This window comes from Gallus gallus, chromosome 2, assembly GCF_016699485.2.
Source record: "Gallus gallus isolate bGalGal1 chromosome 2, bGalGal1.mat.broiler.GRCg7b, whole genome shotgun sequence".
Classification (NCBI taxonomy): domain Eukaryota; kingdom Metazoa; phylum Chordata; class Aves; order Galliformes; family Phasianidae; genus Gallus; species Gallus gallus.
In genome coordinates, this window is record NC_052533.1 from 4,605,297 (window position 1) to 4,627,790 (window position 22,494).

Here is a 22,494-nt window from a genome sequence, read left to right on the forward strand (position 1 = left end):
AAGCAAAGCTTCATTCTCTGAACTAAGCCATGGAAGGATAGTATTGAATCCAATCTTGTGGTGCTGAGTCCAGTCCTGTGGGCCTGATTTCCTCTGGGGTCTTTGGAAGGTGACTCTAATAGCTGTCCTGTGCTGGCAAGAAATAGTCTTAAGTGTCTTTCTTTTAGACTGCCGAAGAAAGCCCAGGTGAAAACCCATCCTCAGACTTGACCCAGTCTTGCTTTTGATTTCTCTGTATTGTGCATCTCTACAGCCTCTCATGAGCTTCCTCTGGGCTTCTGTGAGGCAGAAGAGTGCTTTTACCCTCATTTTAAAGCTGAGTAAAGGGCCATGAAGGACTAAAATTTAGACAGTCCAAAGCACATGGGTAACAAATTCTATTTGGAAACCTATCTGCCTCTGAAATCAATGTGAATTAGTCTTCATCGCAGCCTAAACCACATGCTGAGGCCATACAGGAAGACAGAGGCAGAATAAGAAATTGAAGCAGGCTGTTTCCCCACCTTGGCAGGTAGAGCCTCTCCTCTGGATAGGAAGAACGGTGCCAAACAAGGCAAAAGTGTGAATCACCCACTGGCCTGACCATGTTTGCCAGTCTTATCCATGTATGATAAAACATTGATTTTCCATGCAGCAAAAACTGTAAAAATCTCAGCAATCATCTGTCTTTTCTACAGATGGTAACTCCTTGTTCTCTGCTTCCTAACAGCTACAAGAAGGGAGGGGTGGCCTCAGGATTTAAGCACGTGGAGACCAATATGTACAACATCAAGCGTCTTCTTCATGTCAAGGGGAAGAAGCATGTGTCAGCCACAGAGGTAAGCAGGGGATGCCTCACTCCCTATGGACTGTTTCTCCTTGCTTTCCCTCCTTCACCCATTTTCTATCTGGTCTGCCTGCTCAATAGCTCATTTCTTCTCAAGGGTAATTTTCAAGACCTCGCTCAGGTTTGGCATTGTCCTGAGAGAAGCCATTTGGCTCAGTGAATGGATGAGTGCTAGAAAAATGAGCCTGTCATTTCAGACCAGTTGTTACATCCCCAGGACAAGTTCTCCATGCCCATGGCTTGTCTCCTGCAAGCTCTTGTCCCCCCTGTTCACTGAGCTCTTTTGGCTCCTTACGACAGGTAGCACTTTCCTGGGACAGTTTCAATAAGGGAGATGTCTTTCTGTTGGACCTTGGGAAAGTGCTGATCCAGTGGAATGGGCCCAACTGCAGCATTGCTGAGAAATCCAGGGTGAGTATGGACAAAAGGCACACACAGCACTCAGTGTTTGCAAAGAAAGAAATAGTGCTCAGTGTTTGCACGGTCACCATTGGTTGATATTTGTTTTAGTCAGTGAGAATATGACTAAAATCAGGAGAATGGAGAAAATCCTGGTAAATCTGCTTCCCCATACAATGATATCTGCTGTTTAGAAGAGCATCCAGCTCCCTTTGGGGGGACCCATTGCCATCGCTATATGCCCTGCAGTCTGCATGACATGGGAATAAAGTTAGTAGTGCTGGTAGATTTAACTGCAATGACTGCCCAGGGGTAGCTGAATTTTAATTTATTTTCTAAATTACGGGGAATTCCAGTTTGGTCAGCATGAGACAAGCAGGAATACGTAACCCATGTTTTGGTAGGTCAGATCCATGGTTCTTAAGGCAGTTTTCAAAGGGGTCGTTACCCTTATTTTACTGATAGAGGATCTGCAAGACAGGGATGTGATCAACCAGATTTACCAACAGGTAATTAGCAGATTTGGTGACTAAGCTCACAGCCAGTGTTTATGCACATTAAAAGACAGGTGGGACAGCTCTTCACATGGTGACACCTGGTTATCATAGAATCATAGAATGGCTTAGGTTGGAAGGGATCATAAAGGTCATTGAGCGCTAAACCTCTCCTGTGGGCAGGGACACCCCCCACCAGATCAGGCTGTCCAGTGGCCCATCCAGGCTGGCCTTGAGCACCTCCAGGGATGGGGCATTCATAGCTTCTCTGAGCAGCTGTACCACAGCCCCTCCACTCAGATAATAAGCAGGTCTAGTGGACGCATCACCCTCTACAAAAAGGAAAATTTGGAGGACATTAGCATCTTCAGAGAGCAGTGGTAATCTGGGTTAGGCTACTAGTATTCGGTCATTGCTCTAGGTCTGAAGCAACGTTGCTGAATGGCTGCGTGGGTTAGGATTAAACCCCTGGTGATCCTTGTGCAGGGCCTCGCACTGGCTCGTAGCATCAGGGACAGCGAAAGAGGCGGCCGCGCTCAAATCGGCATCATCGACAACGAGAAGGACTCCCCAGACCTCCTGAAGATCATGAAGATGGTGCTGGGTGAGAGGCGTGGGGAGCTCCGGGATGCCATCCCGGACACGAAAGCAGATGAGCTGCAGAAAGCAAACGTCCGGCTCTACCAGTGAGTGTGGGTCTGGGCTCCCACCCCTTGTCATGGGCGGGTGCTGTGGGGCCTGACCACTCGCTGGCTCTGTCTTTCAGTGTCTACGAGAAGGACAACGACCTCGTGGTACAGGAGATAGCCACTCGGCCCCTGACACAAGACCTGCTCCAGCATGAGGTGAAAGGCATTAGACCTTACAGTGACCAAAGGGTGCTGTGCTTTTCTTTATTTTCAGCTGAGCACCTGTTTTTGTAGGATATCTGATTTCCTGAAAATTATCAGCCCTTCCATCCTATTCAAGATTAGCAGATGCCTTCCACAAACAAGACAGCTTAGCCTCTACCTACAGCTTCAGTGGCTAGAGGTGGTCAGTGGGTTAAAGCTACAAGAGATAGCAAACCCACCTTCCCAGCCAAGGGTGTTCTGTTGAATTGGGAACATCTCTCGTGAGGCTGTAATGGCCAATTTTGAGCAGTTTCTAGGAAAAATACGTATTTTACTGCATTACAGCTTAAGGGCAGCTGCCTCAGCCAGGTATGCTCGCAAAGTCAATGTACTCAAGAATGCGGGCATGGTAGGGTTGGTGGTACCTGTTGATAGTGGGTTCAGAACTCTGCAAGGCAAGGCAGTGAGCTAGATCTACACCTAAGGCTTCAAGAAGGATCCAGACTGGGTAGGCAGTAAAAGAGGACCTTTGCCTGAGGAGATCTTTTAAGATTACTTTTATCTCTTTCTCCTCAGGACTGCTACATTTTAGACCAAGGTGGCTTTAAGATTTACGTCTGGAGAGGAAAGGCCTCCAACCAGGAGGAGAAGAAAGCAGCCTTCACTCGAGCTGTGGTGAGTGGTAATGCAGTGCCAATGATGTCGTGGGAGGTTAAACAGGCACTAATCTGGATCTGACCACTAATTATGATTAAGTGTGGGTCTTGAGGAACCAGCCTGAGTAATAACAGAGGAAGAATTTAAACTTCTAAGGGAGGTGTGATGACATAATGTGAAATGGTTGTTCGTCAAATCTCACTGAGAGCTAGCTGTCACTGAAACTAAGAGGAAACTGATTACAGGAGAGAAGATGTAGAAGGGAATACTATATGTGACGCAGTAAGTAGTAGACTTCTGGGATCCACTGCTTCAAGGGGTGGTGGAGGCAGAATGTATCAGCAGGGCTGAGAAGGAATTATACCAATTTATGGTCAATAAACAGATATTAAAGGGAGGAGGCTCTTATAATCTCTGTAACATCTGTGATCCCTTACTGTGGGTGTTGGGATGAATGGATTGCACTGCAGATAGTCACCACTCTCATGTGTGCTTGCTAAACAGCATCTCTTACTGTCTAGCAGCACAGACCAGAAAGGCATGTCTTGTGTTCCCAAATGAGTGTAATACTTCTGAGCAGGTCACTGGGGAATTTGATGACTCAGGCTCTCTGAAAAAAAAAAAAAAAAAACAGAAATGGATATGTAAGTGCTACCAGCACCAACCCCAAGTCCATTACGGGCAACGGTATTTTTCACAGCACTGATGGGTTTTGGCCCAGGTTCTACATGTGAATTGGAAGCTTACATGGGGCTCTTCCACGTGGTAGAAAGAGCTCTGCTGTTAACTGCTACTAACCTGGACCAGCTGACCTGCAGCAAAACCATGGCTTCTGTTAGGGCAGAGCACTTCAGCATAGCACACCTCTGTGTCTCCTTCAGGTAATCTGTCATTTTCTGGCAGCCTCAGCTCTTCCTTTCAAAGCTGGCCTCACGGGAGCCTGAGTGTAGAGGGCATTTGGTAGTATTTCATGTCACTTGGCATGTGGAAGTGAATAATACTGAATAACTTTGTTTTTAATTCATCTGTTGACTTATGTGAAGACCATAAATAGCTTCATCTTCAGTGAGATCTTCCTTGGAGATACTGAACTTCAGTGGCCCCACCTTCAATAAGGTCTTACCTGGAGATACCTGGCTTCAATGCCAGTTGCACCTATTGTCTCAGAAAAGCTTAGACAAACTCTGACTAAAACCATCTCACAATCCTCTGCTTCTCCTTTCAAAAGCTGAACTCAGCTGCATTATATAGGCAATCAGCTCTGCAAATTCTGGCCCTGGGCTACAAATGTAGAACAAAAGACATCTCTTTCTTTCAGCGTGGCAGGTGGGAGGGATGGGAAGACCATCTGCTCTGCTTTTCCCTGGGGGTAGTGTGTGGCTACGGTATTTACAGCAGAAGATGAATTCTCCGAATCCCACACTCAGGCTCCTTCCCAAACCATGGCTGTCAGCACCGTACCTCTGGGTCATCCTGGAGTCTGCTGAGCCAAACACGAGAGCAGTTCTCAAAAACTAAGCAATGACTTTGACACTGGGGCAGACGGAGAGCAGATCATTCTCATCCTTACCACGTTGTATCAGACACTTCTGTTGAAGCACTCTCTTAACTCAGTGGCTGCTCTCTTTCAAGGAAATAATTTGTTTTGAGGAAAAGGAGGGGAAAAAAAAAAGAGACTTTTGTAGTTTTATCCCTTCAGAGCATGTTGCACTCTGGGATATGTAACTGCCTGCATTCCTTCCTCGGCATACAAGCTCTCTATCATGCTAAAGGGAGAACAAGATTCCTGTTTAGAGAAGGTCAAAGAGCTGGGAGAAAAGCAAACTCGGTTCATGGGCCTAGTTCCATCTCTGCTTACCATCTCAGATCCTGGATCTGCCACTAGAAGCTGTCTGTAGAGCTGAATAAGATATTCTCTATCATCACAAGGCTGTTTGTTAGGCTTGTTGTGTGAGATTTTTCAAAAACTAGATGCCATACAGAGATTAAGTTTAGAATGCCATCCAGGTGACTAGCCTCATAGGGGACAGCTCTCTAACAACAGGTATAAACATGAATAGAATGTCTGTAGGTATCTTCCTAAGTCTGAGTGCACGTGTTTTCATCTTGGGGTGAATCCTGACCTTGGTTGTGCTGCTGTGCTCAACTGGAGGTGGAGGTTTGCTTTTGAGGCCTTCAGCCTTCTTCTTGTGTCTACAAGAAGCTTGGTGTGTCTTCACTAATGTCCCTTTTCAACCTCTAGGGTTTTATCCAAGCCAAAGGCTATTCTCCTTCCACGAACATTGAAGTGATCAATGACGGTGCAGAGTCAGCTATGTTCAAACAGCTCTTCCAGAGGTGGATGGAAAAGGATGAAACACAGGGGCTGGGCAAAGTCTATACTATTGGCAAAACTGGTGAGTTTGTTTTCAGGGACACAGTTTGCCCTGTATTTGATTCTGCTGTCCATGATAAGCTACAGAGCCAAGGGAGCACCATTCACATTGGCTGCCCCCTGTCCTCAGCACTTTGAAAGTCTGGTGTGCATTCTTCTCATGTCCCATACTTTCCACCATCTTCAGTAGAAGCAGAGAACTTCTTATAAGAACCAAACTGCTGCTTGTTCCAAACGTGAAGGTTGGCAGATTTCATCTGAAAAAAAAGTGTGTAAAAAATTCACACTTGCAGAACTTCTTAATTTTCTTCAGATAGAGCTAATGATGAACCTGATAAGGAAGTGCTGAGCAACATTCTGCTTTCATTTACACTGGCACCCACCCAAGATCTTCCTGACGTCAATGGAACCATTCTGTATTTGTGTAAATGGTGCCCCCATTTATCATGCTGCTGAAGTGCATATTGCAGTGCATTAACTCCAAAGAGTAAACAACACCAAAGAGAGAAATCTTGCTGATGACAGACAGAAGTGGCAGGGATGCTGAATGTCTCCATCGTTAATATCTTCAAAGCTGCAAATATCTCTTTCCTTTGCAAGTTCTCTTCTCTCTCCCTGCTGTCCATAAATACTGCCTTCTCCATGAGTTGGAGAAACATGGTCATTCTATTTCTGAATGAAACATTTTAAAATGATGGAAATATGTATACATTTGGAAAACAATTTTGAATTTTTAGTCAGGAGATAACTTCTATTTTTACTCATCAGTCATCACAATCTCACTGGAGGGTGCTGTATGGCCAGTTGCCAACCAATAACAGATCAATATTGGAGTGCGTGCACTCTTGCATGTCCCAAAATCGACATTTCCTTACTGGTGGCAAGTCTGGCTTCATGCAGCCACAGACCAGGTTGTTCTTACATTTATAATAATTGCGTGCATGTGTTTCTGCATGAGGATGACGCGGAGGGGTTGTATGTCACTGTGCACTTACTGGGTTCTTGCTTTTATTGTGCTGGTGCATGCAGCCAAGGTGGAGCAGGTGAAGTTTGACACCACTCAGCTCCATGCAAGACCAGAGCTGGCTGCTGAGCAGAGGATGGTGGATGATGCCTCTGGGGACATAGAGGTGAGAGAGCTCCTTTGGCAATTATCACTGTTTCCAAACCTTTCTGCCTTTTCACACGCGCAGCAGCTGTATGAACTGTGAACATGTGCCCACCTTTCCTCCCCTACAATTATGTCTGTGCCCATTGCACTCTGTCCTTACATTGAGTACCCTGCTGCTTACTGACATCTCATGCTAGGTGTGGAGAATTGAGGACCTGCAAATGCAGCCGGTGGATCCCAAGACATACGGGCAGTTCTACGGAGGTGATTGCTACCTGGTCCTGTACACCTACCTCAGATCTGGCCGGCCTCACTATGTCCTCTACATGTGGCAGGTAAGTCAGATTGTAACAGAAGAGATTGTGTTGTGTCTGCTAGAAGCCTAAAACAAAAGGAAACACACAAAAACCCCAAATCAGTCATCTGGAAGAACTCACGTGTCCACTTGGAAATAGCCCAAGCTCTGTTTTGTAGGCAACATGTATGCTCTGAGCCCAGACTAGCATCTGGCTGAGAGCCAGCAATGCCAGACAGAAATGGTAAAGGATTATGGGGCTTACGGTGTTGGTGAGACATTGACACACACTGCTCAGGGAGTTGAAGGAGTCACCATCCCTGGAGGTGTTCAAGAAAAGGGTAGATGTGGCACTGGGGGACATGGTCTAGGGGTGTGATTTAACCAGGTTATCTTAGTGGTCTTTCAGATCTTAATGATTCTGTGATTATATGTTGGCATCAAACTTTGCAGTCTTGCAGACTGTCCTTTGAGGCTTCAGCTCCTGAAGATTCAAACTCCGGGTGAAGTCACATAGTTTTAACTCTCATCTCGTGGTAGCATACATAGGACTTTATACCATTCATTGTATCTCACTGCCAGTGGTATCTCTTCTACCCAAGGGTCGCCATGCCTCTGTGGATGAAATCACTGCCTGTGCCCTCAATGCCATCGAGTTGGACAAAAAACATGGGGATGAGGCTGTGCAGGTGCGCGTGACAATGGGGAAGGAGCCAACACACTTCCTGGCAATCTTCAAGGGCAAGCTGATCATTTACGAGGTAACGTGGCTTTGTGCGGGTGGGCAATGGAAGGTGAGAGCAGTGGTGGAATGGCAGTGGCTAGAGAAATAGTTAAAAAAAAAATAGGCTGGTATTCAGGAAAGGAGCCTCAGGTCTGCATGGGCTGGCAGATGGAAGTGGTGGAATATTTCCAGTTCTCCCTTTGTGGGCACCCATAGAGCCACCACTTCTGTAGTGCACCTTCAAAAGCCTTTTTCACCCTACAGACAGAGAGAGGCTGATTCCCATTTTTACAGCCCTGAAGAAGTATCTGGTGAGATGGAAACAGCACAGGAGTTACTCCTGAGTTTTACAAGAGCTGCTCTAATAGTGATAGGACAAGGAGGGATGGCTTTAAACTAAAAAGAAGATAAAATTAGTTTAGAAATTTAGAAATGCTTTACTCAGAGGGTGATGAGGCCCTGGCGTGGGCTGCCCAGAGAAGCTGTGGATGTCCCATCCATGGAGGTGCTGAAGGCCAGGCTGGATGGGGCCCTGAGCAGCCTGACCTGGTGCCTGGCAACCAGTCCATGGCAGGGGTTGGAAATGGATGATCTTTAAGATCCCTTCCAATACAAGCCATTCTATGAGTCTATGATTCTATGGTCTGTTGCTGCGGGGAGAGCTATGAGCCACAAAGTCTTCTTCCTTGAACCAGATGCACCCTGGATTTGCACCCTCACCTTCCAGCACTGTCTTTTTCCTCTGTTTCCATGCAGGGTGGCACAAGCCGGGCCCAGAAAAGCACCCCCGAGCCAGCAATACGCCTCTTCCAGGTGAGAGGCACAAATGAGATGAACACCAAGGCCACGGAGGTGCCAGCCCGGGCCTCCTCTCTCAACTCCAATGATGTCTTCCTGCTAGCAACCAACCAAGTCTGCTACCTGTGGTGTGGGAAGGTGAGACTGCTGTGGGCAAATAGCTGGTGTGGGTCTTGAGCCCCCTACCTGCAGGGCCATGGAGCTGGTCATAGATTCCAAGTGACCAGCTGAGGTGAAACCCTCAATAACAGGTCTGAAACTCTATGAAGGAGTGGTGTAGGGCCAACTGTGTGTGGCCCCGCAGTTTTTCTAGTCTGTTACTGACTCAGCCTCAATTTTGTGTCCTGAACTCCAGGGCTGCAGCGGAGATGAGAGGGAGATGGCAAAGATGGTGGCTGACATTGTCTCCAGGAGGGACAAGCACACCATTTTGGAGGGACAGGAGCCAGCAGAGTTCTGGGAAGCCCTGGGAGGCAAAGCCCCTTATGCCAGTGAAAAGAGGTAATAGTAAGCTGATTGTTCCTCTGGGGTTGGACAGGCAACATTAAGTAAGGGATCAAACCCTTACAGAAGGATGGGTAAGCACTTTGTGTCAAACCAAGCTTTTGGGAGTATTCTGACCTATTGCTGCCTTTGGTGAGGATGTGGAAACAATCAGAAACCACACTAAGATGTTTCCTGTCTAGGTTTTGGGTCTTGGTTTGGATGGGTTTCCCCACAGTAAATCTGCCTCGTATCTTGTCATAAGGGCTACATGACCCACACAGTCCATTTCCATCCATTACTGGCCTTTTGAAATTGAATTGGCATTTGAATAACTCAAACTTCTCCAACCCTCTGAGCACAAAATGTGTTCCTCTGCAACCAAGTGATCAATGTGACTTCCACCTGACAGCAGCCTCCTGTGCACAAGGAAGGAAGCGTCCTGCTTTTGGCTTCTTTGGATGGAAATAGTGTTACCCTTAGGAATTGTTAAAATGCTCCAAGTATCTCATGCAAATCAGCGTGGCTGAGTTTCAGGCCCTCTGATGTGTGTTGTCATGTCCCCACCTCATCCAGCGTGGACATGAGTAGTAGTGGTAGGGCCTAATGCTAAACCACAAGGGAAGGATTTCCATCTCTCTTGCTTTTTTTTTCCCCTGCCATGCACGAGGAAGGTTTCAAGAGCAGATCACACACTACCAACCTCGCCTCTTCGAGTGCTCCAACCAGACGGGTCGGTTCATCATGACAGAGGTGGTGGATTTCTGCCAGGAAGACTTGGATGAAGATGATGTCATGTTACTAGACACTTGGGAAGAGGTCAGTTCAGGCTCCACTTTCCCTATCTTCCAGACATATTTTCAAACAGGTTCTGGCTTAGTTCAGCAGAATCCATCACTGAGCATGACACTGAGGGCAGAATGCCTGGCTCCCCTTTCTCAGTGGTAGCTGAGAGCTCCCTGTGCTCAGATCTGGAAGTCCAATGGGAATTATCTGCATGATAGACTATTCATGCTCTAGAGAGGAGGCAGCAGCCAGGATTCTCCTTGCAGACAACTGGTGACCCCTTAATTCACCCTCACCTGTGCAAGGGTTGACCTGGATGAAGTTTGCCTTTGCCATCCCACCACAGGAGGAGGATGGGCAGGTGCTTCAGGAGGACACCGAGTCCATGCCCTGCCCCTAGGCAAGATGAGCTGTGCCTGCATCCATCTTTGTGGGCTCACACAAGGGGCTGGCACCCAGAACACATGCTCATATCCCAGTACTGATGGTGAGGACTTGCTCTTGGTAAGGGGCTCTGAGGACATTGGAGTTTTTGACCATGCAAGTACTGGGTTTAACTACCTGGAAACATTTGAGAGCTGCTTCCTGAAACATTTATGATTTGTGCCTATCTCAAAATTAAAATCCCTCTCTGCTGGGAGTAAATCTGAGATGAAAATCCCAGGGGGCTATTGGCAAACAAGAGTTGCAGCCTTCTCTCCACTTCACTTGTCACGAGAGAACAAACAGCTGTGTCTGCCCAGGTCCTGCCTGCTCACTGACCTTCAACACATTCTCCCATTGCAGATTTTCCTCTGGGTTGGCAAAGCCTCCAACACATATGAGAGGAATGAGGCGGTTGCCTCGGCTAAGGAGTATCTCAAGACCCATCCAGCAGGGAGAGACTTGGCAACTCCGATCATACTGGTGAAGCAGGGCTGTGAGCCCCTCAACTTCACAGGGTGGTTCAACGCTTGGGACCCCTACAAATGGAGTGTAAGTTGCTGGAAAAGCCCTGGGGTGTGCATGTGTGCTCAGCAGTGCTTAAAGGGTGTCACTGTGAATGAGCCATATCCTATGTGGTGCATGGAGCAAAACATCTCTTACGACATAGAATCGTGGGTTGGAATCATGAGTCATGGAATGGAGTCATGACATAGAATCATGGGTCTTGGGTTGGAAGGTACCTTAAAGCCCACCCAGTTCCAGCCCCTGCTGTGGGCTGGGTGGCCCCCTTCCATATTAGGCTGCCCAGTGCCCCATCCAACCTGGCCTTGAGGACCTCCAGGGATGGGACATGTACAGTTTCTCTGTCCCGAGCTTCACACCTCAGCAGAAAATACCTGTTCAGTGAAATGGGCTCTTGCAAATAGAAATACATGTGCTTAAATTCACAACACCTGTATTTTTATTTTAAGGAGTTTAGGTTACAAACTAGGTTTGTGATTTCAGCCAACAATACATTTTGGGGTTGCTAATAGTAAAATCAAGTTCAGAGTGGAAACAAAATGTTCCACATCATGAAAGCAATTGGAAAAAAAAAAAAGTGCTCATTTTTCAAAATACAGAAGAAAAATATCTGTCCCATCTATAAGGGCAAACTGAAACCTAAGATGTGAGCAGGTGCATCTTGTCTCCTGGTTCACAAACAGCCCATGAGAGACCTTTGGTCCCTGTGTACAACCCTTCCTCTCGAAAGCTGATTTACAAACACAGAAATGGAAACCTGGAGGAGCTTCAGTGATTAACAGACCTGAAATATCACATGGTTTAGTGGGCATAGTGGTGATGGGTTGGTGCTTGGACTAGATGACCTTAGAGGTCTTTTCCAACCGTAATGATTCTGTGATTCCGTGATTCAAGGCAAATGCAATCCTGCCGGGCTCTGCACCCAAATTCCTGCCACCCGATGGCACTGGTGTGCACAGTTTAGGGAAGGATAAGTTACTCTGAATTGGTGTTTTCCAAAATCCTTCCGTGGTGGGCTGGCAGTGGTTGTCCCTTCTCTGTACGGCATTTTGCATGAACATCAGTGTTCAGCTGCTTCACGGGCAGTCTCATCTTCTGGTTACCCAAAGGGCTGTGGATAAGTCCCACACTGGAGCAGGGCAATGGGGTGGAGGTGCCAAGGCAGTCTCATACAAAGACATGTTTCTCCCGCAGCTGAATTTGCATCATCCTTCTTTGCAGTCAGTGGGGTGGCAGAAATTCTGCCTTAACAGCTGGGTTTGGACAGATGATTCCCAGAGCGCCGACCCTTAAAACAATGTTGATGCTTAGAAATGAGGTCAAAACTTGATTTTTTTTTTTTTTTTCTTCTGGAGAACTACTGAAAAACAAGGAGGCAGCTTACAGAATACATGCCTCTATAAGTATCTCCCATAGGCAGCTTTAGCAGCTACAGACAAGCAATCCAAACTGCGAACATCCCAGAAACATGTGGGGCGTGTGTTCATTGCTCCATTTGGGGTCTAAATCTGTTTGTTCTGCAGTGCATATGTTTGTGTTGTTCACTCTAGTTGGGGATCTCTGCTGGATGGTGCTGTTAAGAACTGACATCTCCTGGCTGCTTCGGAAAGCACAGTCATCCACTTGCCAATGTATATAGCATGTTCCTTTTTGTGGATATAAGAGAAACCTGGTCACACACGGCACTAAAATTTAGGTGTTTTTTAATATCAGCTGTTATTCATCTGTTTCTTTGTTTTCAAGTGACAGCTTGGAGTCTCTCCATTCCGGGATTGGGGATTAAAGGAGACCCCAACTGCCACCTCTGTGGTCAGCACTGGGTGATCTGCTGAGCCCAGAGACCAGGAGCACATGCTACCTAACACTGACCTGTGCTTCTCACGGCTCTCTTTACTTTCAGGATGGCAAATCCTATGAGGAGATGAAGAACAGCTTAGGAGATGTGTCGGCTCTATCTGAGATCACGGTGGTGAGTGGCTACTGGACCAGATAGGTGGGAAATACCTGAGCTTAAACATCACCACATCCCCCTGTCTGTTTGCATGAAGGAGAGGCTGTAATGATCAGAGTAGACATGGGGACCTCAAGCTGTCAGGATCAGAGGTGTTCTCCTCAGTGGAAAGCAGAGAGAAATGTCATTCATAACCTATAAATACAATATGTGCAAGTAAGAGTTGTATGAGCAGTTTGCAGAGCTGTATCACCCGAGACCCCTGATGTGGGGCCCCTGGTCAGGAAGGACACAACCCAATGAGAGGTCCCACAAAGAGAGCACAGCATCCCAAAGGTTCCAAACATAGCAGTCACATGGGATCAGTTCTGCCCTGGACAACGGCAGGAGGAAGGCTGGAAGGTAGTGGAAGGGCTTTGAATGGGAAAGATGGCAGTGTGGGTATAAAAGTATGCAACTAATTCAAAAGTTTTAGACATGGTCGTCTCTAATCTTACCTTCTGTGCTCCCACACACACCTTTCCCTGCTGTTATCTTGGGAAAAATGAGACTACTGTAAATATCTTCTGTTATTTCTAAGGGCTCCCAAGCTGGTTGTGTTTTTAATAGTCCTAACATCTCGATGTAATACTGATGGAAGTGCTGGACTGTTGTTCTGGTGTTGTCTTTCTCCTTGCTGCTTGGCTCTCCAAAGCAGCAGACCAGCAGATGGCCTGTGCCAGAGCAGTGCCTTCAGCCCCAACAGAAAGATGCAGAGGTAGCCCCCGGTTTGCTCTACCAGAGCTGTTTCTCTTGACATTTCTCCTCCATTTTGCAGGACCTGAACAACATCAGCCTGAGCAAAAGAACCCTCAGCATGACCAATCTGACTGGTTCAAGCACATCAAGTGCTTCCCCGGAGTACAAATCGCACTTCAACCACAATGACAGCAGCAGCTACGCCAACAGCAGCACCAACGGCAGCCCTTTCACAGTGCCCAGTGAAAAGGGAGTTTACTCCCGAGAGGTGCTGATGAACAAAACTGTGGATGAACTTCCAGAAGGAGTGGATCCCACTAAAAAAGAGGTGACAGCACTGCTGGTTTTATGCCCTCGTAGCTTAACCAGGAACTTAGTTGTAGGCTACATGTGGCAGCACGTCAGGTTATTTAGTCCTACCTCAGGCTCAGAAAGATGCCAGCTGGACGCCAAGGTCTCATGAAGAAATGAGAGGAAACTGTGGTAGTTTTACTGTAGTTAAAGTATTTGTTTTTTTTTTTTTTTTTTTCTTTTCCTAGTGGAATAAAAGTTCATTTTGCCAACATCTGTAGCTGAGTGCAAGCAAGCTGATGGGAGGGACACAGGGCTGCTGCCTGTTCAAACCCATGTTTGACCTGTTTCTTGCCCCAGCTGATCTCCTGGCCAACACCTGGAGCCAGAGGGCTGATGTCCTACTGGGCCAGCAGCTCTGCACTGCAGCAGTGCCCGTGGGGAAAGGATTGTGTGTCAGCTGGGCTGTACAGCTCCTTTCTTTTACCCAAAATGCCAGAGAAGATTTAACTTCCATGTCCCACAGGGTCTTTCTTTGTCTACTATCTACAAAATGTTTTGTCTTTCCAGAAATGGGAGTGAACATTTCAAGTGGAATATCTGGGGGGAACTGAGCCAATGGGAGATGCTTTCACTATGAATTACTGGCTTGAGAAACCACTCAAAGCAAGCCAACAGAATTTCTCGGAAGCAGTGTTAATTGACTTGGCTTGAGTATCATTAGCAGGGACCAAATTCTGACCAGAGCATGCTAACCCCTCAAAACCAGGGCATCTTCTTGGGCTGTTATTCCTCTGGCACACTGGGAAGTAGGATGAGGAACAGCTGCTGGGACATTGCATTTCCCACCATGAGGACAGAGAGCAGGGCAGAAGCTGTTCGCCTGGGGTCAGGGCTCAGCTCTGGCATGGCGAGGAAGGGATGTGGCTGAGTGGAGGTGTCCCAGCCTTCGCACACGCCAAAGCTGACCTTCTCTTGCTCTCTCTTCCTGCTGCAGTACTATCTCTCTGATGCTGATTTCCACGAGATCTTTGGGAAGTCCAAACACGAGTTCTACCAGATGCCCAAATGGAAGCAGCAGAATGAGAAGAAGCAGTGTGGACTCTTCTGAGACCGCAGGGGCCACCCGGCATCCAACAACTTTGGGAACAACCCTTCTCTCTTAGAAGATGCAGGGAAGAAGCACAGACATTGGCTCAACGAACCCAACCCAACATCTCAATCAGGCCAAGCTCCAGTGCAGTTATTCCAGCAGCCTCTGTTCAGGGAATGGCAAAATGTTTTGCAGGAATGGCTTTGCATTAAGTTTTTGCTTCTCTCAGACACTTTATTGCTGATAGCCTTGAAGACAAGTGGTCAAAACTGCATTGTAGCCTCTTCTTTCCTCATCCTTTTGCAGTTTGCCAAATCTGCAAGATTGCGATCCTCCTCCATTAAGAATTAGTTAAGAATTAGGTAAGACAGTGGCAACTTGCAGCTGTTATGTGAATTCTGGATGGGGAGAGAAGGGGAAAGCCCTGGTGGGATGGGTGGGGTGCCTTGGAATCAGGAGAAGGGAATGGGGTAGCCAGATGTGTGCTCGGGTATCCCATGGAGTGCAACTGGCCAGCTCAGCACCTTCTCACCCTGCAGAAAAGCTACTCACCAAAACCCAATGAGAATCAATTGTAGCTTAACATGCACGGCCTAACACAGGTAAAACAACTAAGAACCTGGGTTGGGGGGGGAAAAAATACTCATACATATGTAGAGTGTATTTATTAGCTGTTCTATTTCAAAAAGAAAATGAGATTTGGGGCTAGATGCAGCTGTTGATTTTGACTGCCCAACAAGACTCTGCATCTCCAATCTCACCTGGCCTTGCTGCACATGACTGGGTGTGGGTAAGCATGAGTGCACCTGCCCACAGAGCAGAGCCTTGATGAAGCCAGGAGGGTTTGGAGGATGACCAGAGGCAGAGTGTGTCCCAGTGGAGGGCTCCATCCCTGTGATGTCCATGGGCTGAGGGTGCTGGTTCCACATTGAGCTCAATCAGATTGGAGAGGGAAATGTGAGTAAGAGTGATGAGGGGATGCAACTGTATATGAAAGGAGGAAAAGCGTATGTTTAAAAAACCAAAAGATGTGGGTTTAAAGCTTTACTCCATTTCCAGCCTGATTGATGATTCCCAATAAACAGCCAACAGCAGCATTGGAGATGTCTTTGATCAGTGTGTGGGAGAGGATGGTGGTAGAGAAAAGTGCTGCAGAGCCATTGCTATTACAAACACCTGGTCTTCCATGGAATTTAAAACACTTTTTAGGAGGGAAGAACAAACACAAGGAAGTGAGGCTCCCTCTGTTCTCAAACACCGCAATCATAGAAGCATAGAGTTGTTTGAGTTGGAAGGGGCCCTTAAAGGTCATCTGCTCCAACTCCCCTCTAATGAACAGGGAAACCCAGAGCTCCATCCGGGGCTCAGAGCCCCATCCAGCCTCACCTCATCTGTCTCCAAGGATATGGCATCCATGACCTCTCTGGGCAATCTGTGCTAGTGCCTCACCAGTGGGACTCTCCATCATGTGGGCTCGGCTGCTGAAGGCCCTACACCCTATGGGAGATGAGGAGCTGCTGACAGCTGGTGGTCACAGAACAGAGAGCTCTCATGCAGCACCCAGGACCACACTGCAATGCTGAAGCATCACCATCTGGCCAGGCTGGAGGCAGGGACCTCCAGATGGTGGGATATTCTGGATAGTTTTTTGTGCTTGAGAATTGTCAGTTACCTTACATCAGCTGCAACACCATCATTACTTCCATGATCCAACCACCACCTTGGCCCATTTCTGCTCAAGGGTCCAGCCCAACACCCCATACATGCAGGTAGGAGTCAAGCAGAGACACAAATGGCCCAAATCACCTGTGTGATTGCTCCCATTGTGCTCATGATGGATACAACCACTGCACAATTTCCCTGCTCCAACCACTATCAGCACGACTGGAAGCAGCAATCTATGTGCAATATTGATAGCGCCCTGCTGTGGTGTGCTGCTGCCAGCTCCCATATTAATGAATTGCAGGTGCCACTTCATAATGTGCCCAGAGAGCTGCGGGTGCCCCATCTCTTGAGATGCTCAAGGCCAGGCTGGATGGGGCCCTGGGCAGCCTGAGCTGGTGGTGGGCAACAAGCCCACGGCAGAGGAGTTGTAGCTCTATGATCTTTAAGGTCCCTTCCAAACCAAGCCACGCTGTGATTCTATGATAAAATGCAGCAATTCCACCTATCACCTTGCCTGCGGGCCTAATGAGCATCACATAATTCAATGGAGAGCAGCAGGAATCCAGCCAGATGAAGGAGATGAGGCCAATTTGTTCCATGTTGCTTTGGTTCCTGCTACCATGACGTATACCAGAAACACAGAATATCCCATGTTGGAAGGGACCCACGAGGACCTCAGCCACCCCTCATAGCCCCTGCCCTCAGACCCTGTATCGTTCTAGGACTCCCAGATCTGCCTCAGAGGCCTGTGCTGCTCATGAACTCTTTCAGCTGCTGGCAATTAATTCCATTTCAGCCTTTTGGGTCTGGATATAATTCACATTTAATCTGGCAATGGTTTACAACATCACAAGGAGGAAAAAATCAGTTTGTCCAACAGTTACTGCAGCATAACAAACTCCAGGTTGGACTGAAGGAAACCCTGTTTTGCAGTGGGCCCAAAGATCAATAAATCCATGCTATTTTAGACTCAGGAAAGGTGTAGAGTGGAATTTGCTTAACAGGAAATGAACCACTTTGGTAGCAGCCCACCCCCTCCAACGCCAGCCATGCAAACCCCCAGGAAGACTGACAACTTAAAGAAATTCAGTGGGTATGTCTCCAAGTTCATGTGTGTTGCATTCAGGTAAGCCAAAGAGGCGAACACTGACAAGTAATCGGACTTTTCCAGGTATTCTTTTAATAGTCTAACACAGTGTTAGTAACATCATCGGAGCTTCAAATATATATATTATTTTATTTCAACAATATTCACTTAACTCCATAGTTGTGCTAGAAAAAAAAAACAACAAAACAAACCACCTTTTGCCATAAATACTGGGTTATTGTTCAAAACTCTTTTGTCTGCTTGTGCTGGGTTACCTCTGCAGTGCAATGGGACCAAGCTAACCTTTAAAACTGTTGCTACCACTGCTTCCTCTGGGTTAAAAAAGAGGTTTTCCTATAAAAACAAAAAGGTTTACTGCAAAAAAAAAAAAAAAGAAAGAAAAAAAAAGCCCTACTGTCAGTTCAGTGTATTTATTTCCACTCTCATTGGCAAAAGACATTCTCTGAGCTCCCTCTGAGTGGGTTTCACTTTGGGATAGAGGGAAATCTGCCATTCGGCAGTTTTGTTCTCCTTCACAGGATAAGAGCCAGGCTCTGAATGCAAAGCAACCCGGCTGGAAGCCAGGCACACAGGCAGAGCAGTATTCATGTATTTTTTTTTATCATAATACAAAAAGAAAGTCAAGTTATATAACATGGCCCTTTGTAGTGCAGCTTTCTTGTTTCAATCTGTAACAGATAAGAGGAGAATCATGTCCTCCTTTAAGACTTCATATGGTAAAGGATGGCTGACATCTGAAGTTGCAAGAAGTCACCCGGTATCTGGCCACTGATTTCAGTGTCAAGATGGGCTTTTCTTGCACAGATGTTAGGTGTTTTGTCCAGACGTGTGACCAAACCCAAACCAAGAGCTGTAATTCGCTAAAAAGGAGTCTTTATCCTCTTACTAAAAGCAGAATTAAAAATCACACTATATAAAGTGAACTCAAAAAATACAGCTGGATTGGTTGGACAGGTACAAAAGGATTAATCTCAACAGCAGCATTAGGATATTTCCAACTCGTGGGAGGGAGGGAGTCGATGGCTATTTCACATCAGGGCCCCACGGGCATCATGTGCTGCTCTGGAGAAGGCACTGGGGGTTTGATGGGACCCTGACATTGGCAGACGACACATGCTGAGTTCCTTCTAGGTCTGTAAGATGGTCCAATGCACCCTGAAAGAGCTGAGCTGCTAATCACAGTCCTGGATGTTGACATACACAAAGAGGGTGGAGGAGGAGTACGGGTCTCCGTTCTTGGTCAGAAGGTGAATGTGGCGGTAACCTGGAAGAAGGGACACAGATGGAGAGTGGCCTTTAGTCCTGTCAGAAAGGCATTTGCTAGCACTTGCCAAGACCCTGCAGTGACATTTCCCTGTCCCTGAAAGCTCTTTGTTCCCCATGCCCCACAGAATAGGTAGGTCAGAGAGGCACGGCTTTGGGCACTGGTAACATAACACACCCAAGGCCACCGGTGACAAGGGGACTCCTTGCCCTGAGCCAGAGTTCAGCAGCTGCTCAATAAGTCATCTGTCATCTTGCCCAGACCACAGAGCAAGGACAAGTTCTAACCCAAGGAGTGGAGGGCTCTGGACCTCTTCTGTAGGACACTAGAGATTCCCAAAGCAGTCAGTGGGTGTATGGAATGGGGAACAGGGCCTTACCTTGCTTCAGACTGGTGAAGGGAACAGTATACTGCCCAATGAAGTCATTCTTGGTTGACATGTCAAAGTCTTCTACCACAAATCGGACCAGGGCAAGCACAGGGATCTCTATGTCAAACGTAAACTCTTCGTCCCAATTCGGGTTGAAGCCTGAGCAACATAGACAAGGAAGGAGATTAGAGCTGCTCACCAACAAGGAGGGAGGTAAGAGATGCTTACAAGCAGAAAGTGCCGAGATTGTTGCTCCCAGTATTTATGAATACACCTGGTATTAATAAATCCTTCAGCTTAGGCTGTTCGCTGCCGACCTCAGCACTGAACCTGCAGAAGGCAGTGAGTGGCAGAAGGGGGCTGAACTCAGCTTTGCTCCAAAGGCTCTCACTGGCTGATATATGCATCTTAGTTTGCCATTAGACCAGCAGAAACATTTTACCGCCCCAGACCAATCACAGAATCATAGAACACCCCAAGCTGGAAGGGACCCATAAGGGTCACTGAGTCCAACTCTTGGCTCCACAATGGACCACCCAATGGACCACCAAGAGAGAGCAGAGAGGAGAACTATGCCTTTGTGTTATGACAGCTTTCTGGGGCTTTATGCCTCACTGAGTGCTCAAGGTGCACCCATCCATCATAATTCAGTGCCTCAGTTTCCCTGTCTGTAGTGCCATGATCATCATGTCAGAAGAGAGACAAAATAAAACACAGTGCTTTCCCTCCGAGTCACTGTGGTTCCTCCCTGCAGTTTCACAAACCACTCCCCAGAAACAAACAGGAGAAGAGGACATCTGTTTGAAACTCTGCTGCCATCAGCACAGCCTGTGTGCAGCAGAAGCCCAAGGACAGCCAAACATCAGCTCAAGCCTGCTGGTCATGGAGGGTCTGTGGGTGATGCAACAGGAGGCAGAGATCCTTCAGCTGGCCCTGAAGGTTCCAGGTGGGTCTGTGAATAGTGCCATAGCAAAATACCTCTGCTGGGTTGCTGCATTTTATTTGGACTTTCATGGGATTAAATCAACTGGACTGTTCAGATCACACACATGTGCTCCTGATCCCAGTCATCCTTGGAAAAAAAAGTGACTGGTCCCATGGTAGGAGAAATCACAAAGCTGAAAGGGAAGTCATTAGCCTTAGGACAGAAGATTTAATTGTGCTGATATCTGTGGGGGATTTTCAGGCCATCTCAGAGCCACAGTGAGACACCAAGAGCTGCTGAGCCTGCAGGTTCTCACCTTCTTTGGAGCTCCGTGCCTGTGCAACTGGGGCTCAGCCTGCATCCACAGCCCATTGCTTCAGCCCCAGCACCATCAAACCAGGTGAGCTGTGGAAGCATGATCACAGCCAAGACCTCAGCCCATTTGGAAAGGCAAACCCATCTCTGCAGCTGGCCCTTTCCAACACGGATAATTTACTTCTCACTGGGTAACTCTCCCTCCAGAATCCTTCCAGTATCCCTCCTGCCAGTCACAGGCTGGCAGTGGGGCCAAGTGAATTGAGCAGCCCTTAGGAATAGGACTGGCCTCTCTAAAATGTTCCTTACACAGCCTTCACTCAAAACATTATAAAAATGGATGTAGGCAAAGGAAATGACCGTGAGCTTTTGGAACTGGGCCAGATTTAGTCAAACAGGAAAGGAGGAAAAGGGAAACAACGTTAGCAGGGAGGAAAATATTCACTGCCTTTCTGGATCTTGGCTCTTATTCCGTGCACAAAAGCCATGCCTGAGTGCATGTTTGTGAGGGTGAGGGCTGATTTCTCAGACTCCTCTTGCCTTGGTTACGGTCACAGAAGAGAAAACTGAACTTGCCCTCTACTATTGCTGAAGGCCACAGTATTCTGACTTTCATGGCATGGAGGAAGCCATGGCCATGTTTGACCAAAGAGAAATGTGGTCCATGGGGAGGTGAAGTATCTGTGTGACTGTGAAGAAGGAGCCTGGTTCTTTGGATCAGTGGGCTTACAGCCTTCTTCCCTCCTCTGCTACATTGCTGTGAAGTGCATTAATTTAGCACTGGGGATGCTTTCACCAAAAGAACGAGCAGATGCAACATCCATGCCTTCTGAGAAGGCTCTGAGCTACAAGAAATGTTCTGCTTTCGCACAGACTACATTACATATGAGAAGAGGCTGAGGGAGCTCAAGCTGTTCAGCCTAGAGAAGGCTAAGAGAGTTATTACTGCCATCTTCCACTTTCCCCTTATAGAGAAGATGGACCCAGACTCTTTTTACACATGCACAGCAAAAGCATGATGTTAACAGGCACAAATTGCAACAAGTGAATTTCTGATTTAGTATAGATCTTATTTTATCCTAAGTCAAAGCTTGGATCACTTACCCAGAGAGTGTGGGCAAACGCCATCCTTTGAGATACTCTGAATTCATCTGGGTTACACGTTGAGTAAATTGAGTTAACTTACAGGTTGGTCCTTCTCTGAGCAGTGTTTGGAATGGACAATTCTATAGTCCCTCGCAATCACACTCTTGTGAGTCTGTAGCTCTTTCAGAATAAAATCAGCCACACAAGGTCCTCTCTGGGAAGATCTTGAAGGGATACTGTGCGTCCCAGGTCAGATCCAACAGCATGGAGGTAAAGAGCACTTCCAAATCTCTAGCTCTACAGATCTGGCAGCCAATCTCAAAACAACTCAGTTGGATGATGTTGTTTTGCAGGCAGTTTCTGCCTCCAAACATCTCAGAAATAAAAGTGATGGAAGAACCCCATATTGGACATCAATCTGTTGTACAGCTAGGGTCCCTGCACTGAAGCAGGCCATCATCACCTAGTGTATTTGTTTTGTGTGTGAGAGTAAATTTGGGTGTATCTAGGCAGGCCACGGGGCAGCAAGTCTTCATGAGGAAGATGCTGCTACGTGAAACGAAAGGGTTACAGCCCTAGGGCATCACAGCATGGAAGAAAACCCCTTACCATTGTTTTCAATGACTTTGGTCTGCTTCTTGTTGTTATCCTGTTGGACACCATGGATTTCAATTGTTACCCTAGGATCAACGATGGAGTTTTTGCTCTTGTTTACTTTGGGCAGCTGCTGACCAGAGATGATCTGTGGAGGAAACAGAGCAAAAGATCAGGATGCCAGCAGGAGGGAGTGGTTCCCTCTCCTCCTTCAGGATCACAGGACCTGTTGCTGGTGCTGGTCCTTCAGAGCCAGCATCGTGACACTCTTCAGAGGAATCTTTAATAATCTAAAGCATCTAATGAAATATTGTCAGGAAAAAGGCAACTTCTCTATCTCTTCCCAACAGGATTGGGTGATACTTG

General features: G+C 47.2%; 2 protein-coding genes across 11 annotated transcripts in view; one reads left to right on the forward strand and one right to left on the reverse strand.

The window, feature by feature from the left end:
* The window catches only part of VILL (villin like), a 31,373-nt gene extending 15,475 nt beyond the window's left edge, over positions 1–15,898 (forward strand). For all 5 annotated transcript variants that reach the window (XM_015281116.4, XM_040695554.2, XM_015281117.4 and 2 more), the window contains exons 5-20: positions 710–818; positions 1,127–1,237; positions 2,206–2,405; positions 2,486–2,564; positions 3,129–3,227; positions 5,452–5,605; positions 6,613–6,713; positions 6,892–7,029; positions 7,592–7,750; positions 8,470–8,649; positions 8,867–9,012; positions 9,669–9,813; positions 10,567–10,755; positions 12,629–12,697; positions 13,497–13,745; positions 14,706–15,898. In XM_015281116.4, coding sequence (XP_015136602.2) covers positions 710–818; positions 1,127–1,237; positions 2,206–2,405; positions 2,486–2,564; positions 3,129–3,227; positions 5,452–5,605; positions 6,613–6,713; positions 6,892–7,029; positions 7,592–7,750; positions 8,470–8,649; positions 8,867–9,012; positions 9,669–9,813; positions 10,567–10,755; positions 12,629–12,697; positions 13,497–13,745; positions 14,706–14,819 — 2,242 coding nt within the window. In that variant the 3' untranslated portion in view covers positions 14,820–15,898. The remainder of the gene's footprint in view (positions 1–709; positions 819–1,126; positions 1,238–2,205; positions 2,406–2,485; positions 2,565–3,128; positions 3,228–5,451; positions 5,606–6,612; positions 6,714–6,891; positions 7,030–7,591; positions 7,751–8,469; positions 8,650–8,866; positions 9,013–9,668; positions 9,814–10,566; positions 10,756–12,628; positions 12,698–13,496; positions 13,746–14,705) is intronic.
* Positions 15,899–17,626: 1,728 nt separating this feature from the next.
* The window catches only part of PLCD1 (phospholipase C delta 1), a 48,854-nt gene continuing 43,986 nt past the window's right edge, over positions 17,627–22,494 (reverse strand). For all 6 annotated transcript variants that reach the window (XM_004939119.5, XM_015281119.4, XM_046931027.1 and 3 more), the window contains exons 13-15: positions 22,144–22,276; positions 19,218–19,367; positions 17,627–18,838 (exon numbers count right to left, since the gene is read on the reverse strand). In XM_004939119.5, coding sequence (XP_004939176.1) covers positions 18,747–18,838; positions 19,218–19,367; positions 22,144–22,276 — 375 coding nt within the window. In that variant the 3' untranslated portion in view covers positions 17,627–18,746. The remainder of the gene's footprint in view (positions 18,839–19,217; positions 19,368–22,143; positions 22,277–22,494) is intronic.